Genomic DNA, 19,553 nt, shown 5'->3' with positions numbered 1-19,553 from the left:
TTGATTAGGTGAGCTCTAGCTAGCCCGGCACCTTAGTTACTTAATTAGGATCTTTGTTAGGTGCTGAGAACATTGATAGAGGGGTGTAGTTTTGGCTAGACCGATTTTTTTAATTCCGTACTTGTTTCGGTTAGCCGACATGATTAATTTTAGAAATGACTATTCACCTCCCCTCTAGTCCACCATCTCGACCCTACACCCTCGGGACCCCGAGAACACACTTCTCAAGATTGAGTTTGATGTCATTTGCTTAGACTTTTGCAAAGGTCTGCTCAAGATCGGCTACGAGGTGGTCAGCCCGTTTGGATTTGACCACGATGTCGTCAACATAGGCCTCAACGGTCCGCCCGATGAGGTCTCCGAAGCACTTGAGCAAACAGTGCTGGTATGTAGCCCAAGTGTTCTTTAGACCGAACGGCATTGTGACATAGCAGATCGATCCAAAGGGGGTGATGAAAGATGTCGCAAGCTGGTCGAACCCTTTCATCGCAATTTGATGGTACCAAGAGTATGCATCAAGGAAGCAGAGGGTTTCGCACCCCGAGGTAGAGTCAACTATCTAGTCTATGCGCGGCAAAGGAAACAGATCCTTTGGGCATGCTTTGTTGAGACCCATATAGTCAACACACATCCTCCATTTCCCACTCTTCTTTTGTACAAGAACGGGATTGGCTAACCACTTTGAGTGGTACACTTCCTTGATGAATCCGGCCACCAAAAGCTTTGTGATCTCCTCGCCGATGGTCCCGCGTTTCCCCTCGTTGAAGCGACGCAGGCGTTGTTTCACTGGCTTGGAGCCTAGGCGGATCTTTAAGGCATGCTCGGTGACTTCCCTCGGAATGCCTGGCATGTCTGAGGGTTTCCATGCGAAGATGTCTTTGTTGGTGCGGAGGAAGCCGACGAGCGCGCTTTCCTATTCGGAGGAAATAGTGGTACCAATGCGCACAATTTTTCCCTCAGTGCTCCCGAGGTCTATGAGGACTTCCTTAGAGCCTTTCACTGGCTCGAAGGCCCCGGTCGACCTTTTGGGGTCGGGTGCTTCTTTGGTGACCTCTTTTCTGATGTTCGCGATCTCTCCGAAGGCTACGATCGCTGCGGCGTGATCGCAGCACTCGACTTCGCACTCGTAGGCGCGCTGAAAGGATATGCCGACAGTGATGACCCTGCCTAAGCCCGACATTTTTAGCTTGAGGTAAGTGTAGTTGGGGACAGCCATAAACTTCACGTAGCATGGTCGCCCTAGGATGGCGTGGTAAGTTCCGTGGAACCCCACCACTTCAAAAGCAAGAGTCTCCGTCCTGTAGTTGGATGGACCCCCAAAGGTGACGTGCAGATTGATCTGCCCAAGCGGCATGGCCTACTTCCCAAGCACGATGCCATGAAAGGGTACTCCGGTTAGCCAGATGCACGCTCGGTCAACGCCCATAGCGTCAAGTGTTTCGACGTACATGATGTTGAGGCCACTGCCTCCATCCATTAGTACTTTGGTGAGCCTCTTTGTGTCGATGGTTGGGTCGACCACGAGCGGGTATCTCCCTGGCTACGGGATGCTGTCCAGATGATCGGTCTAATCAAAGGTTATGGCAGACTCTGACCACCGGAGGAAGGCCGGCGTGGCTGGTTCGGTCGCATAGACCTCGCAGTGCGTGATCTTCTAGTGGCGCTTGGAGTCGTAAGCCTCCGATCCTCCGAAGATCATGAGGCAGCCATCCAGTGTTGGAAAGCCGTCGTCCTTCCCCTTGGCGTCATCCGTGGTAGGGTTGGAGTCCTTCCCATGCTCCCCTTTGTTGGAGGCTCTGGACAAGAACCCCTTCATGAGGGTGTAGTCCTTGTACAGATACTTGACGGGGAAGGCATGGTTTGAGCATGGCCCCTCGAGTAGTTTTTCAAAGTGGTTTGGTGTGCCCTCCACGGGCTTCCGACCACCCCTACGGTCAGTGGTGGCCACGATAGAGCCCTCGCATCGTTGCTTCTTGTTCTTCTATTTGGTGGGATGATTGGAGGTGCCTTCGCTAGCATCCTCGTCCCACCTCGCCTTGCCATTGAGGTGATCGAAGATCACTCTGACCGCTTCTTTGCCCAAGGCATGGCTGGTGGCAATGTCAAGGAGTTCCTTGGTGGTTCATGAACCCTTGCATCCCAGCTTATGAACCAGAGATTCACAGGTGGTCCTAGAGAGGAAAGCCCCTATAATGTCAACGTCGGTGACGTTAGGTAGCTCGTTGCACTGCCGGGAGAAATGTCGGATGTACCCACGGTGGGTCTCATCGGCCTTCTGTCAGGAGTTTTTGAGGTCCTATGGGTTCCTAGGGCGCTTGTATGTGCCTAAGAAGTTTTCCACGAAGATCTCCTTCAGGTTCGCCCAACTCTAGATTCTGTTGGGCGGCTGGTGTTCCAACCATGTCCGTGCCGAATTGGCCTAGAACAGTGGAAGGTTGCGGATAATGAAGTCGTCATTATACGCGCCATTGGCTTGGCAGGCAAGCTGATAATCCTCGAGCCATAGTCCGGGGTTCGTCTCCCCAGAGTAATTCGGGATGTTGGTTAGTGGCCGGTACCTTGGCGGGAAGGCAACGTTGAGGATGTGTCGGCCGAAGGCCTGAGGCCCTAGTAGGCTAGGGCTCGGGCTTCAGTCCTCGCCGCTGTCATAGCGTCTGCCATGGCGAGGGTGATATCCATGGCTAGCTCCCTCTCTCAGATCATCATGGGTACGCCTGCGAGCGTTGAGGGTGTTGCGTGCGTCACGGTTGCGGCCGAGGCGCTGATGCACCAGGATCGCGGCATGCTCCCATCACTTTTGTGGCGCCTGGTGGACCGATGTGTCCCTGCTGGGACGCTCTAAGAGCGTGCGCTGGCTGGTGTCGAGCTTGTGTCACCGAGACAACGAGCTCTCGGCCTGCTACGCCACCGCATGCTCGAGCAGCGTGCGAATCTTGCGGTGGGCCTAACGATCCTCGGGCGTCGCGGCCTCTGGAAGGCCATGGAGCAAGGCTGCGGCGGCGGCGATGTTTTGGCTTGCCCAGGCGAAGTGAGGGAGGGCTTCATCGTCTGCGATGATCCTCTGGTTCATGTCGCGGGCCATGGCGCATGCACGCCCACCGTCTCCATGGTGCTCTATCTCCTGATTGAGCTCCGTGCATTCCTGCTCGAGCTAGAGTAGCGCTTTCTCGATCTCTCAGTGTTGGGCTTTCAGCTGCTCCACCAGCATGCGTGGCGGGTCCGCTGTCTCTCTCTTGGACTCGTCGAAGAGGTCGTTTGTTGGGGTAGCCTCCCCCTCATGGATGCTTTCGACATGCCCCTCGGGGGTACTCGTCATGAAGCATTCACGAGAGGGGTGATGGCTTCCCCTACTAGAGTCAGAGCCAGAGGGCGACTCTAGCTCCTTTGCCAGGAGGTCGTGGAAAGATTCCACGACGTGTTCAATTACCCCCACGAATTCATCGTTCGTGGGAGGTGGAACCATGCATTGTGCCACAAGGTGGCTAACGGTCGTCACGGCGTTGCGGAGACCAAACGGAAGCACTGTCGGGGTGTTCTGTATGAGGTGTTTTGGAGAGAGGGGTTCCCCTCCGGCAAGCCACGCCATGTCATTGGCGTCAGAGAAGGTGAGGCGGCGCGGGTCCTCCCTGGACGGCTGGGGTCCCAGGGAGACACCGAGCTGGCACTTAAGCCTCTCGTAGTCGAGGCCGATGAAGGGGAGAGGTTGGATTGCGGCGTTAGCTAATGCCAACTCTCCTCCCACCGTGATGATGAAGTTCAGGTCACCAAAGCGCACCTGTGCGCCTAGGAACCAGCTGATACCGTGGCTAGCCATCTGTGGCCCGATGTTAATGTCGGAACGCACAAAGGTCCCCTATCTGGCGCGGCAACTGTCGGTGTTTTGAGTAAACACCAACGAGTAAATTTGTTTATTGCGCGTCTGGCCCGGATGGTGTGCTAAAAAGACACAAAGTTTATACTGGTTCGGGTAGAATGTCCCTACGTCTAGTTCATGGCTACTGCTCGTGTTATTAGCACTGAAAAGTTCGTAGTAGGGGTTACAAATGGGCGAGAGAGGGACATGTCCCAAGTCTCTGATGAAAAGGTCGAATAGATGCTGAGAGCTTGGTTGCTGCTCAGCTGTGTGTGATGTGATGCGTGGTGCCTTGCATCGATCGGTCCTCTTAGTGGGGTGCCCTGCCTTTCCTTTTATAGACCAAGGGGAAACAATGATTACAGATGGGAGAAAAAAGAGAAACTAGAGGCAAAGGAGGTCCTTCAAAGATGTCGGGCCTTCCTTTTGATCTGAGCAAGCTCCGCTGATACGACAGACGGTGTCAGGGATAGCTCCATGCTGGGTGCATATCCGCTGATCCTGATAGGGCCGCGCTGGGCGTCTGTCCGTTGATGATGCCATGTTCTGGCTTTGTCAGCAAGTGGTCACGTCCCATCCTGCCCTGGCGAGCGGCGCGACGGACCAGGGTGCTGATCCGCGACCCTAAGGGGAGCAGACGACATAGTGATCGTATGTCCGTTACTGTAGATGATGCGAGTTTCCTCTTGGACCGTAGTGGTTATCGTATGCTTCCGTCAGGATCCGTGCTCGAGAGCAAATGGCGGCGCCCACAATGTTGTAAGACTAATGTCGGCGCCTACAACACTATTAGGACTCTGACATGCCTAGAAGGGCTTAAAGCGTCAGTCTTGTCATATACTGATGGTACTTTCCTGTATGCGTGCAGGGTATGGTTCTCGGTATTGCGGTTGACTTGAGTGTCCTGCCTTATCTATGCGCGTAGTTATGAAGGAGCAGTGCGCAGACGTCGGGCGAGGCGGAGTCTGCCTTTAGACGTCGGGCGAGGCGGAGCCAGCCCCCGGACGTCGGGCGAGGCGGAGCCAGCCCTCTGGGGTCGGCCGAGACGGAGTTTGCCCTTAGACGTCGAGCAAAGCGCAGCCAGTCCTCGAGGGTCGGACGAGACGGAGTCTGTCCTTAGACGTCGGGCGAGGCGGAGCCAATCCTCGGGAGTCAACTTGAGGCGGGGCCCATGGTCTTGGTGGACGGACGAGGCGCGGATAAATGACTGTCATTAGCTCCTGCTCTTTAGGCCGTCCCCGACATTTGGAAACTTGGATTTGGAAGTGCGAAGTCTGAATCTGAACATTCTTTGCCTCCTCTTCTTCACACTTCAGAAAATTAGAACTCCTCCATCTTGTGCACTGTGCAACAGCTAATCAGGAGTAGTCTCCGAAGAAAAAAGGCTGGAAAATTTCAGGTTTCAAAGAAGTGCAACGGAGTCAAAGCTCCTTGCTTGTCGCACCAGGGTCGTCGTCGTCTTTACTCGTCTCCCTCGATGCCAGATCTCACCTCCCCCTTTCCTCCCATGCCCTCAAACCTCTCTCCTCAGTAGCATCCGCCGCTCCGATGGAAGTCGCGGGGGCCGCGCCCGCGCGGGGCCTCGGGCGGCACGAGTACGCGGTGCTGGCGCTCACCTTCGCGTCCTACGCGTCGTTCCACGCCTCCCGCAAGCCGCAGAGCATCGTCAAGGCCGTGCTCTCCGCGGACTGGGCCCCCTTCTCGGGTGCCCGGGGCCCGCACCGCCTCGGCGAGCTCGACGTCGCCTTCCTCTCCTCCTACGCGCTCGCCATGTTCGCCGCGGGCCACCTCGCCGACCGCGCCGACCTCCGCCGCCTCCTCGGCACGGCCATGCTCGCGTCCGGCGCCGCGTGCGCCGCGCTCGGCGCCGCCTACTTCCTCGACGTCCACGCGCTCGCCTTCTTCGTGGCCGCGCAGGTTGCCAGCGGCGTCGTCCAGTCCGCCGGGTGGCCCTGCGTGGTCGCCGTCGTCGGGAACTGGTTCGGCCACGCCTCCAAGCGCGGCACCATCATGGGGGTGTGGAACTCGCACACCTCCGTCGGGAACATCGCCGGCTCGGTCCTCGCCGCGGCCGTGCTCGAGTTCGGATGGGGCTGGTCCTTCTTGGTTCCTGCGGTCGGCATCGCCGCGCTCGGAGTTGTCGTGCTGGTGTTCTTGGTCGCGCACCCGAGCGAGGCTGGCTTGGAGGTGGAGATAATGGAGGTTGAGATGAATGGGGATGGTGGGGAGGAGGTAGGGCTGCTTGGGGAGGATAAGAAAGAGGTTGAAGGGAATGAGGATGACGAGTTCGAGCTGGAAATGGGATCACAATTGCCGAGAGCAATCGGGTTCGTGGAGGCATGGAAACTGCCTGGCGTGGCGCCATATGCATTCTGCCTATTTTTCTCCAAGCTCGTTGCCTACACCTTCCTCTACTGGTTGCCATTCTATATCAGAAATAATGGTATGTGCTCATTTGTTCATACATTTATTTTTGTATTTATCACATTAACAATGGTAGTATATGTGCTTGTTACTTGATCATAGTTCGCACTCAAATCTGATGGTACTGTATTTCCAAGGATTGGGCTGTGAAAATATCAGTCAATGAATTCTGTTCTTGCCAGCAATTGCAGTTTCATGTTTCAGACCAGATAGATGATTCTTATGGTTTCAATCAGTTGAATTGGTAGATACTGTTATGATCCTTAGATCATTGGGGGATAACCATTGCCAGGAAGATGGCCGGGCAAAGTCGGCGTGGAGGGAGACTAGAGTATTTGGGGGAATTGGATTGTTTGTTCTTTCTTCATTGCTTTTCTTCCTCTCCTTGGTACATCACCTCCCTTTATATAGAGAGGAATCCTGGCCACCTAAGGAAGGCCCAGTCATATCCGATCCTATCTCTAATTGACCCAAATCTAATCCTATCTCTAACTGATCAAATCCCTCTAATTGATCCTGTGGCCCCTGGGCCCCTAATCGATGCCCCATAACAGATACAATCACCAAACAGTCTGAATTTGTTTTTCTATGAAACCTTGTTTTATATATTGTGAGTTGGAACAGAGTCACCTTCAGTTATTTTTTGGTCTCCTTTTTTTTAAGCATAGCAAATCTGTTGATAATATGAACCAGCTTTAGCTTGTTCTTAAGTTTATAATAAGATGCCAACCTAGAGGGTTTGAGGAATGGACAAGATAATAATAGGCTGATTCCACTAAAATCATAGGAATGAACTCATGATGCATTACCTCATCTAGAGAGAAGAATGAGGTTGTTCCACAAACCAAACACCCCATTACTGTTGATAACATTCTTTAGCTTGCATGTTGAACTGTTTTAATTGGTGATCGAAATTTCAAATGAATTGTACTTGTGTACATCTATTATGATGGGTGCCTAATTTTCTTGCAAGAGATAGTAGAGTTTGGCACGAGTAACTTTCAACATACCTGTAGTAGAGTTTGGCACGAGTAACTTTCAACATACCTGTCCTTCCATTCCAAGGTTAAATCTTGAAATGTATAACTTCAGAAATTAGAGGATTGCTTTTGCTTGGATGTATTGCTTCTGTAGAATTCATTTGTGGAGTATAGTCATTTTCAATTTAGCATGAAACGTCATGGAGTTGTTACTTTTGCTTGATGCCAACCTATTTTTAATTTTGCAGCCGTAGCAGGTCAGTTCTTGTCACACAAGGCTTCAGGAATTTTATCAATTGTATTCGACATTGGAGGCGTCTTAGGAGGGATTTCAGCTGGTTTTCTTTCGGATGCCATAGGTGCCCGTGCAATAACATCAGTTCTGTTCCTCTTGCTGTCGATCCCAGCACTCATTGTGTACCGGACATATGGAAGCATATCCATGCACCACAACATTGGTCTCATGTTCCTGTCTGGTTACTTTGTGAATGGTCCATACTCTCTCATCACCACAGCTGTAGCAACTGATCTTGGCACCCAAGACGCGGTCAAGGGAAATTCACGGGCGCTGGCGACAGTTTCTGCGATAATTGATGGCACTGGTTCTGTTGGTGCAGCTCTGGGCCCCTTGCTTACGGGTTACATTTCAACTAGAGGATGGAATAGTGTATTTTTCATGTTGATTGTTTCCATATCACTTGCCATCCTGTTTTTGATACGGCTGGCAAAGGATGAGATAGTAACCAAGCTTAGCACATGAAATTAAAGTAGTACTAATATATGTTGAATTGGGGATGCTTCAGATGTCAGATTGTAGGTACTTAGCAGGAGCTTAGTTAGGCCATTTCTTGGGTCATGTATTTAGATTGGTTGTTTGTTGTTACCAGTAGACATGCACGTGTCTATAAAAAAATAATAAGCAATAGAGGAATAGTAATGCTTTTTTCAACAATTCTTCATCATCGTCCTCCCCCTTGTCATGTTCATCTTCAGAAAACTGCAATGAGAAAATTGATGCATTTAAATTTGTGAAAATATAAAGTTTCATATTAAAAACTCTAATGCTAATCCTTATGTGCTCAATGCAAAGGCATATTTATAGTATAGAACATAAAATTCATTTTAGAACTTGTGATCATTCGGTACAAAATATTTAAATTGCTTCTTAATTTCAAGATGGTCAAATCCTAGAAACAGACCTAGAGCAATTTTAACTAATGCATCAAGAAAACACGCCCTGCAATCGAATACTCCTAGAAATGCATTGGCACCGGTTAGACTACCAGACTGTGATGTACTCCCTCAATTCCAAATTCGAAGACGTTTTAGCTTTTCAAGATGTATTATTTTTATTATGTATGTAGACACAGTGTATATCTAAATGCATAGCAAAAACTATGTATATAGGAAAGGCAAAACATCTTATAATTTGGAATGGGGGGAGTACCTAAAAACATGAAACCGATTCTTCCTAATTGCAGTAGTTGAGCAACCTATCAACCCAACCATCATACCCCAATCATCAAAGGGGATGCCAAATTAGTGCGGGAAGGGCCCATCGAGCGTACGAGAAGCCGGGAAGGGGCCACCAAGCGTGGGAGAAGCCTCGATGGCGAGCGACGCTGGTTATCCAATAGTAGTGACCTAAGTTTCTAGGATAGAGAGCGACTAAATTTGAAGAGGAAACGTTGGAGATGTTTGTTTGCCCAATAATAGCTATATTTAATTTTGCAAAATGTTTTAGCTCGACACTTGGAGTTGCTCTTAGTAGGTTAGCTCAAGGGGGCCGGTAACGATGCCAAGACGACCTAGTAGTATAAGACCGGAACTTAGCCGTCACCCGGCTACTGGATATGGAAACCTTGGAGGATAAAACAGTGCATACTCCTCATGTATCACAAGGACTCCGATCTGACGTGGCTACAAATCCGCAGATAGATATCTACATGATATAAATAGCTAGATATTGTATGGGGATAATCAGCATCACATTGCTTAGGAAACCATAGACAAATATTGCAGTAACTCTTTTCCTTCGAGATAATACAAGAAATAAGCATCGACATTCACTGATATGTGGGGCTATTATCCGAACAGGGGACCGAACCATGATAAAATCCTCGATTGTTCTTTGTTGCGGACCTTCACTGATATGTGGATTCCTACCAAACCACAATTTCTGCCGGAACAAAGCATTGACATTTATAATGTCATGTCACTTCTGTAACTAAGTAAACTTACTCGTTGGATCACGTGAAAAATACATCAAGCCCATGGATTTTGACGGCAATCAAGTCCTCTGGCAATTACACTACAACTATGAAAGGCTTTATTTTGGAGTTGTATTGCAATATTTGCTTTATTAGTGCTAGATTATGAATTGAGAAGTAAAGAGATACTCCATAGATATCAAAACTAAATGACCCATGAGTTTGTTATTTGAGGGCGTGCTCCTAAGATATCAAAATTAATTTAGTCTTATCCATGTTGTCAGCATGTTGGTTCAACGATTTCTGATTATTAATTTTCTTCATAACTCAAGCTTGATGCATTATTCATAGTTTATTCAAGATTCCTAAACATTTATATTTGCTATACAACTTTGTTTTAATACAATACTATGGATTTGATTGAGGATACTTGACATTAATATGCACTCCGGCTCTACATCATGTGTCCTATAAATAGAACTGCACAGTGCAAACATGACTCACAACATAAGCTGTAGTGGTACATGATGTCTCCAAAAGCAATGCTTCAACTCGTGGTTTTTCTTTAGTCTTTACCACGTTTACCGCTCATCAAGCTTGGGGGTGAGAAAGGCTGTTATCAACAGAGAGATTTAGTTAAGCGCGACTGTGACAAAACCATCAAAATTAATGAGCCCTACAAGCCTCCAACTGCTGAGTGCATTGGTGCTGTCAAACTATCTGACATGGTTTGCATTTGCCGTATTCTCACCCCTGACGACGAGAAGGAAATAAGCGTACCTAAGCTTCTTCGACTTGCAGAGGAGTGCAATAGACCAGTGCCAGTGGGAAGTAAATGTGGATGTAAGTATTTGATAGTATTCATGTTCTTATTATTACAAAAATGTTTGGTACAATATAGATGTGAAATCTGATATGAACTTTGTTTCTTAGCTCAAACCGTTGGACATTGACTATATATCCCTCACTACCAAGGGCAGATCTATGGGAGTTCATGATGCAGAAACCCAAGGAAGAATAATAAGAATAACCTTGTACTTTGTTTGCTTTCATGCCATGCTTTATTCATGGCAAAGTAATGAATAAAAATGTTATAAGTGTTTCTAAATGAGTGAATTGCAGCAACCGTACAATAACTTTATAGGTGGATACAGATTGGTCCAGCAAAATATGTCACTTTGACTTTTCACAAGTCAAATATTTTTAATTTTGACCGAATTTATTGAGAAAGTACATAACATCTAGACAAAAAATTAATTCCATTAACCACCATAAATATATTTTGAGAGTGTATTTATTTGGTATTATATATGTTAATTTTTAAAAGCTTGATCACAATTAAAAACTTAACTTAGAACAAATCTAAAAGTAACATATAATTTGTAACGCGAAGCTAAATACATGACCACCCTCCCGCGCGTCTCCCTCTCCCTCCTGCACCGTACCAGTGCCGGAGACGAAGAAGACGACGACGGCGACTAGGGTTCCGGCGACCTCCCTCTCCGGCCTCTCCCCCTCTTTCTTCTCCAATTCCGGCGGCCATAGAAGGGGGTTCGGGGGTGAAAGGTCCTAATGGCTAGAGGGGGTAAATAGCCTATTAAAAATTTCTACAACAACACTTAGCAAACCGATTAGATAATTATAAGGCGAAACAAGTGTTGCGCTAGCCTACTAAAAATGCAAGCCACCTACCACACTTCTAGTTTCTATAGTTTCTAACCACACAATGGCTATGTCACTATACTAAATTAGTGTGCTCTCAAAGGCTAACTAAAGAGCCACACTAACCAAACTAACAAGCTCTCACAACTAGCTACACTAAAGAGCTTGATAACTAGGTTGCGGTAACGTAAAGAGAGTGAGCAAGATGGTTATACCGCCGAGTCGAGGAGTAAACCAATCAATCACAAGAATAAATACCAATGAAGACCAATCACCATAGAATCAAATGATGATATAATGATTTTTTACCGAGGTTCACTTGTTTGCCGGTAAGCTAGTCCTTGTTGTGGCGATTCACTCACTTAGAGGTTCACGCGCTAATTGGCATCACACACCAAACCCTCAATATGGTGCCGCACAACCAACACAACATGAGGATCACACAAGCCACGAGCAATTCACTAGAGTACCTTTTGACTCTGCGCCGGGGAAAGGTCAAGAACCCCTTACAATCACTACAATCGGAGCCGGAGACAATCACCAACCTCCGCTCGACGATCCTCGCTGCTCCAAGCCGTCTAGGTGGCAGCAACCACCAAGAGTAACAAGCGAATCCCATAGCGAAACACGAACACCAAGTGCCTCTAGATGCAAATGCTCAAGCAATGCACTTGGATTCACTCCCAATCTCACAAAGATGAATCAATGATGAAGATGAGTGGGAGGGCTTTGGCTAAGCTCACAAGATTGCTATGTCAATGCAAATGGCCAAGATAGTGAGTTAGAGCTAGCCATGGGGCTTCAATAGAAGCCCCCATAAAATAGAGCCGTTGTACCCCTTCACTGGGCACAACTCGGGGTGACCGGACGCACCGATCAGATCGACCGGACGTAGGACCCCAGCGTCCGATCGCCCGATGCTTGCCACGTGTCATCGACTTCAAACGCTGATCGCCCGATTTCAACAGTCATCAGTACATTTAAGTAGTGACCGAACACGCTGCTCAAAGTGACCGGACGCACCAACGCCAGCGTCCGGTCGTTTCCAGTAAGGTACCAGAATCGAAAAATCACGACCGGACGCGTCCGGTCCTGCCCGACCAGACTCACCCAGCGTCCGATCACTCAACGTCTCCTCTGTGCGCTGCCACGTCAATGGGACCGGACGCACCTAGCCAGCGTCCGGTGACGAAGTGACCCAGCGTCCGGTCAAAGACCGACGCCAGCGTCTTCACTGCTTCCACTGACCGGGCGCTCCGGTCCAGTTAAGACCAGCGTCCGGTGCTTTCTGTGAGATCCTGTCTTTTCTGTACAGGGCGCCGGTGGCACCGTCGGACTGTCCGCACTCTACGAGCGGACACTCCGCCGGTGAAGTTTCTTACCCTTGCTCAAATATGTCAACCACCAAGTGTATCACCTTGTGCACATATGTTAGCATATTTTCACAAACAATTTCAAGGGTATTAGCACTCCACTATAATCTAAATGCATATACAATGAGTTAGAACATCTAGTGGCACTTTGATAACCGCATTTCGATGCGAGTTTTACCCCTCTTAATAGTACGGCTATCGATCCTAAATGTAATCATACTCACTAAGTGTCTCGATCACCAAAACAAAATGGCTCCTACCATTTATACATTTGCCTTGAGCCTTTTCTTTTTCTTTTTCTTCTTTTCAAGTCCAAGCACTTGATCATCACCATGGCATCAGCATCATCATGTCATGATCTTCATTTGCTTCACCACTTGGAATGTGTTACCTATCTCATGATCACTTGATAAACTAGGTTAGCACTTAAGGTTTCATCAATTCACCAAAACCAAACTAGAGCTTTCAGGGGAGAGGCCAGGAGGTGGGGACGACGGCGGGCAGCTTTAGAGCCTTGGCAGCAGTGGAGGCTCTACATCATGTGTCCTATAAATAGAAGTGCACAGTGCAAACATGACTCACAACATAAGCTATATATGTGCTAGAAAAGAAGTTATAGTTGGTCCTTATATCATCAACGCTAGCTGTAGTGGTATATGATCTCTCCAAAAGTAATGCTTAAACTCCTGGTTTTTTCTTAAGTCTTTACCATGTTTACGGCTCATCGAGCTTTGGGTGAGAAAGACTGTTATCATGAGAGGGATTTGGTTAAGCATGAGTGCATCAAAACCATCCTAATTAATCAGCCCTCCAACCCTCCAACCCCTTAGTGCGTTCGTGCTATCAAACTATCTGACATTGTTTGCGTTTACCATATTCTCACCCCTGCAGACGAGATCGAAATAAGCGTACGTAAGCTTCTTCGTCTTGCAGGGGAGTACAACAGACCAGTGCCACCAACGGGAAGTAATTGTGGATGTAAGTATTTGATAGTATGCATGTTCTTATTGTTAGAAAAATGTTTAGTACAATATAGATGTGAAATCTGATATGAATTTTTTTTCTCAGCTCAAACCGTTGGACATTGACTATATATCCCTCACTACCAAGGGCAGATCTGTGGGACTTCATGATACAGAAACCCAAGGAAGAATAAAAAAATAACCCTGTACTTTGTTTGCTTTCATGCCATGCCTTATTCATGACAAAGTAATGAATAAAAATGTCATAAGTATTTCTACTTTATAGGTGGATGCACATTGGTCCAGCAAAATATGTCACTTTGCCTTTTCACAAGTCAAATGTTTTTAATTTTGAACGAATTTATCAAAAAAAGTACATAACATCTAAACATAAAATTAATTCCATAACCACCATAAATTAATTCCATTACCTCCGACCAGATCCGGACGCCTTGTCCGCGCACGCGCGCTCCAGCTCGGCGGCCACCCATCTCACGTTCATCCCGCGTTCCCGGCGCCGACGACGCCTCCTCTCCACCAGTGTCACCGGCATCTTGTCACGAACAGGCCTCCGGCTATACTTCGAGTTGGGCTGCACTAGCTGTACCGGCATGTAAGTCGGCCTACGAGCCGCATGGGTGTATCTACTGGGCTTGGCCCATTTCTTTCATTGCATTGACATTAAACTCGCTGTGTGGGAGGATGGGTGGACAGCGAGGAAGATAAACCAAATTCCCAAATCCTCTTTCTCCTCCTCTTGCTTGCTCGAGATGGCGCCATCGCCGTGCTCACCGCCGCGTGTGCACGTCGGCAACCTTCTCCTATCTGGTTAGGGTCATCACATTTGGTACTAGAGCCTTCCGATCCATCGCTAATACTGGTTCGTAAAATTCCGTCGCCGACGGTTGAATCCAGAGAAGCCGCGCGGTCATACACCAAATCCCCCATCTCCGTCGCCAGATCCGTCCTCGCCGCCATTCAACTCGTCCACTACCTCCTTCCCCTACCTCCACCGACGCCGATTCCACTGCGCCAACAAGTTTTCCACCTTGCCGATCCATTTTCCTTCCACCCCAATCATTTCGCCACCACCGCCCCCGATCGATTCCCAACTCCCAGTCGATCCGCCACCACCTCCATCCCAACTCCCAGTAGATCCACCACCACCTTCATCCCAGCTACCCCACTCGCTGGTGCGCAAACCCAAACCACCAACCCTCACCACCCGAATGGCAACCACAGAGGAAAAGCTCGATGCGCTCAGCGCAAAGATGAAGTCCATGCTCCTGCTCATGGAGTCCTTCAACCGTTGGTGTCCTGAGGTCGATCACTCATCCACCGAGCTAACCATGGAGATCAAGACTCTCACGTCGCGCGTGGAGGCGTTGGAAGCGAACAACGCTCCACCATTGGCAACGAAGCGCGAGGAAGAGGGGCGGGCCATGGGCCACGGTGCTGCAACTTCACCACAGAGGACTGATGAGGGGACTCTGGTCCTCACTCATCCCCTGGCCAATGGTCAGTCATCCACCCCCAATTTGCCAGTTCATTATCATACTGCGCCTACCCACAATGAATGTCGCTTGCCTAAGGCCCAGTTTCCCAAATTTGATGGGTCTCATCCAAAAGTCTAGAAAGAAAAAGCAGAAAAATACTTTGACATGTTCAATGTCCTAGTGCATCGCTGGGCTCAGTATGGCACCCTTCATTTCAAAGGGCATGCTGCTCTATGGTTACAAACCTATGAAGCACAGCATGGGGTGGATAACTAGGTTGAACTCTGTATTGCTATTGAGTCTAAATTTGGGAAAGATCTCTATCACAACTCTATGCTGGAACTACTGAGCATTAAACAAACCTCTGATGTTCAGGACTATTATGATAGATTCCAAACTGTCATGCATAAAGTGCTGGTGCATAACAATCAATTAGATGATGTTTTCTTTGTTAGCAAATTTCTCTAGGGGTTGCATCCTGACATAAAAGCTGCTATTGTTTTACATAAGCCAAGAACAGTTGATGTGGCTTTGTCACTGGCTCTTATGCAGGCCGATGTGTTGGATCTCAACCCAAACATTTTGGCAAGCGCCATTATCGCGACTACAACAAGTATCAAGGCAAGCCACCTCAAGCAGCGCCACCTGGTATTCTGGGTGCCCCTCCAACTGAAGAAACTAAACCCAAGTGGGAAGATAAATGGACCACACTCAGAGCTTAGCGCCGTGCCCAAGGTTTATGCATGAAGTGTGGCGACAAATGGGGCAGGAATCATAAATGCCCCGAGAAAGTGTCCCTACATATCCTAGAGGAAGTCATGGAACTTTTTCCAAAAGCCATCAAATCTGAGCCAACCTCTGATGAATCCAGCGACAACGAGATATTTTCCTTGTCTCAAGCTACAACAGTGGGTGTGCAAGGCAGGAAAACCACCAAAATCACTGGGTTGGTCAATAGTCAAGAAATTCTTATCTTGATTGACTCGGGCAGTTCTAGATGTTTCCTCAGTGAGAAGACTGCTGACACCTTAAAGTGTGCTCTTACATCAGCTCCTCCTGTATCTATCACAGTGGCCAATGGTGAAAAGCTTCTAAGTCAGCAGTAGGTCCTCAACTTCACTTGGTGGACACAGGGTCATACTTTCTCCACCAATGTTAGAATCCTTCCATTACCTTACTATGACATGGTGTTAGGTATGGATTGGCTAGAGAGATTTAGTCCCATGTGTATCCACTGGAAGAGAAAATTGTTGCGGTTCACTTATGCTGGGCAGAGAATTTGTCTAAAAGGAGTTAAGGACAAACTGTCTACCTGTCACAAGCTAAAGGCAAGGAAACTTAAGGGTCTACTTAGGAAAGGGGGAGTGGCTCAAATGATTCATCTATGTCAAACCCAACCCAACCCACCCACTGAATCCATTCCAGCACCAATCCAGACTCTGGTTGACAGCCATGCCCACCTTTTCAAAGAACCTGATTCCCTTCCACCAACAAGAGCGTTTGATCACCACATTGAATTGATACCAGGTGTCAAACCTGTCAACATTAAGCCTTATAGATATTCACCTTCCTAGAAAGACGAAATTGAGCACCAAATACAGGAAATGCTAACCAATGGAATTATTAAGCCCAGCCATAGCCCCTTTGCCTCCCCAGTTCTTTTGGTGAAGAAGAAAGATGGCAGCTGGCGTTTCTGTGTGGATTGCAGATAGCTGAACAACATCACTGTCAAGGACAAGTACCCCCTACTAGTTGTTGATGAACTCTTGGATGAACTCAATGGAGCAGCCTGGTTCACAAAACTGGGTATGCGCTCTAGCTATCATCAAATCAGACTACAACCAGCTAATGAAGAGAAAACAACATTTAAAACCCATAGTGGGCATTGGGAATTTTGGGTGATGCCCTTCGGGCTCACTAACGCTCCTGCAACATTTCAGGCTCTAATGAACACCATTTTCAAGCCTCTGCTCTGCAAGTGTGTACTGGTATTTGTGGATGACATCTTGATCTACAGTCCAACGCTCGACGCCCACTTGGAACATTTGTAAGAGGTTTTTAATATCCTTCAGCAGCATCAGTTCTTCCTTAAGAGATCCAAGTGCTCCTTTGCCCAACAGAATTTGGAGTATCTGGGACACATCATCAGTGCTCAAGGAGTGGCCACAGACCCCAAGAAAATTGAAGCGGTGGCCAATTGGCCCACTCCAACAGATCTCAAGCAGCTACGGGGTTTCCTCGGGTTATCCGGTTACTACCGCAAATTCATCAAGAATTATGGCTTGATCAGTAGACCATTAACTGATCTTCTCAAGAAGGACGTTCTCTTTCACTGGACCCCAACTACAACTGAGTTTTGAGGCTCTCAAGTAGGCTTTGATCTCAGCCCCTGTCCTGGTGTTACCAGATTTCAGCAAGCCATTCACAATTGAGACAGATGCTTCCTCCACAGGAGTGGGTGTTGTGCTTTCCCAGGACAACCACCCTATGGCTTACATTAGCAAGGCACTTGGACCCAAAGCTCAAGGACTATCTACATATGAAAAAGAATGCATGGCAGTAATCTTGGCAGTTACCAAATGGAAATCTTATCTGCAACACCAAGAGTTCACTATAGCCACTGATCATAAAAGCCTAATCCATTTGGGAAAACAAAAGTTACAGGAAGGGATGCAGCACAAAGCCTTTCTCAAGCTTCTTGGTCTGTAGTACAAGATATTGTACAAGAAAGGGTTAGAAAACAAGGCTGCTGATGCCTTATCTCGGCAAGCTAAACCTAGCATAGTGGCAGCCATATCTACCAGTACACCCAGATGGCTAGAGATCATAGTGGAAGGTTATACCAAGGATGATCAAATGAAGCAACTGCTCACATAACTCAGCATTACTGGGTCAAATGATAAAGGCTTCTCATTATCTGATGGTCTCATCAAATATAAAAATAGAATTTGGCTAGGCAATGACACAGAAGCACACCGGGCAGTGTTACTGGCACTCCATTCTAGTGGTCTGGGAGGACACAGTGGTATTACTGCCACTTATCACAAGGTTCGAGCCCTGTTTGCCTGGCCCAATTTGAAGCAGTCTGTCACTAACTACATCAACACTTGCAAGGTATGTGCCCAGGCTAAACCTGAACATTATCATTTGCCAGGTTTATTGCAACCATTGCCTGTTCCCCAACACGCTTGGCACACTATCAGCCTTGATTTCATCGAGGGTCTACCCAAGTCCAAGCACTTTGACACTATCTTGGTCATTGTCAACAAACTGACCAAATATGCCCACTTTATATGCCTCAGCCATCCATACACTGCCCTTTCTGTTGCTCAAACCTTCATTTCCAATGTCTACAAATTGCACGGCATGCCCTCTGTGATCATCTCAGATAGAGATCGCCTCTTCACCAGTGCCCTATGGCAAGAGCTCTTCAAACTTACTGACACTACACCCAACATGAGCTCGCCCTATCATCCACAGACCGACGGTCAAACAAAACGCTTAAACCAGTGCCTAGAAACCTATCTTCGTTGTATGGTCCACTCCTGTCCTCACAAATGGGCTCAATGGGTTCCTTTAGCCGAGTTTTGGTATAATACCACATACCACTCTGCCCATGGTCATACTCCCTTTGAGGCTTTATACGGGTACCCACCCAAGCACTTCGGCATTACACTTACAGATGCTTGTTCAGCTCCTGATTTGGAGGATTGGCTCCAGTCCCGTAATATAATGTTGCAGCATATCCAGCACAACCTGGCTCGAGCTCAACAGGCATGAAACATCAAGCTGACAAGAATTGTCAAGAAGGAACCTTCGCTATGGGTGATTGGGTATATGTCAAGCTACAACCCTACATACAACAATCTGTTGCCCATCGTACCAACCAGAAACTAAGTTATAAGTACTTCGGGCCATATCTGGTGCTCCAAATCGTGGGTAAAGTAGCATACAAGCTTCAGTTACCTGCCACTAGTCAAATTCATCCTGTTTTGCATGTGTCACAGTTAAAGAAGGCTCTACCTCCGAACACCACCCTGTTGACTGATGACGAGCTTCAACTTCTCTACATGCTGGAAAGGCTTCCATCGTCCCAGGCATTGGATAAGCGTCTTCATCTGGTGGGTCACCGGGTGGTGCCGGTTGCTTTGTTGCAGTGTGAATCATGTCCAGTGCATTGGGCTACCTGGGAGCATGCCACTGCTGTACCGGTGTCGCTGCTTCAGTCATCTGATTCTACACCGCGAGGGCGTGCTGCACCTTAAGGAGGGGGAGATGTCACGAACAGGTCTCCGGCTATACTTCGAGTTAGGCTGCACTAGCTGTACCGGCCTGTAAGTCGGCCTGTGAGCCGCATGGGTGTATCTACTAGGCTTGGCACATTTCTTTCGTTGCATTGACATTAAACTCGCTGTGTGGGAGGATGGGTGGACAGCGAGGAAGATAAACCAAATTCCCAAATCCTCTTTCTCCTCCTGTTGCTTGCTCGAGACGGCGCCATCACCGTGCTCACCGCCACGCGTGCACGCTGGCAACCTTCTCTTATCTAGTTAGGGTCGTCACACATCTTGGAGTCGATCACCCTAAACACCG

At 48.1% G+C, this 19,553-nt stretch overlaps 2 protein-coding genes across 2 annotated transcripts; one reads left to right on the top strand and one right to left on the bottom strand.

The window, feature by feature from the left end:
* Positions 1-913: 913 nt before the first annotated feature.
* On the bottom strand, positions 914-1,354 carry LOC136525705 (uncharacterized). The gene has a single exon (XM_066518597.1). The coding sequence runs from the start codon at positions 1,352-1,354 to the stop codon at positions 914-916; it is 441 nt and encodes a 146-aa protein (XP_066374694.1).
* Positions 1,355-5,228: 3,874 nt separating this feature from the next.
* Positions 5,229-8,200, top strand: LOC136528127 (putative glycerol-3-phosphate transporter 5). Its single transcript, XM_066521041.1, has 2 exons — positions 5,229-6,296; positions 7,506-8,200. Exons 1-2 carry the CDS (start codon positions 5,402-5,404, stop codon positions 8,015-8,017), a joined length of 1,407 nt encoding a protein of 468 aa, XP_066377138.1. The 5' UTR covers positions 5,229-5,401; the 3' UTR covers positions 8,018-8,200.
* Positions 8,201-19,553: the final 11,353 nt, after the last annotated feature.

Source organism: Miscanthus floridulus, chromosome 19, assembly GCF_019320115.1.
Source record: "Miscanthus floridulus cultivar M001 chromosome 19, ASM1932011v1, whole genome shotgun sequence".
Lineage (NCBI taxonomy): Eukaryota > Viridiplantae > Streptophyta > Magnoliopsida > Poales > Poaceae > Miscanthus > Miscanthus floridulus.
The sequence above is the reverse complement of the archived record's forward strand: the minus strand, read 5'-3'. Positions and strand labels throughout refer to the sequence as shown.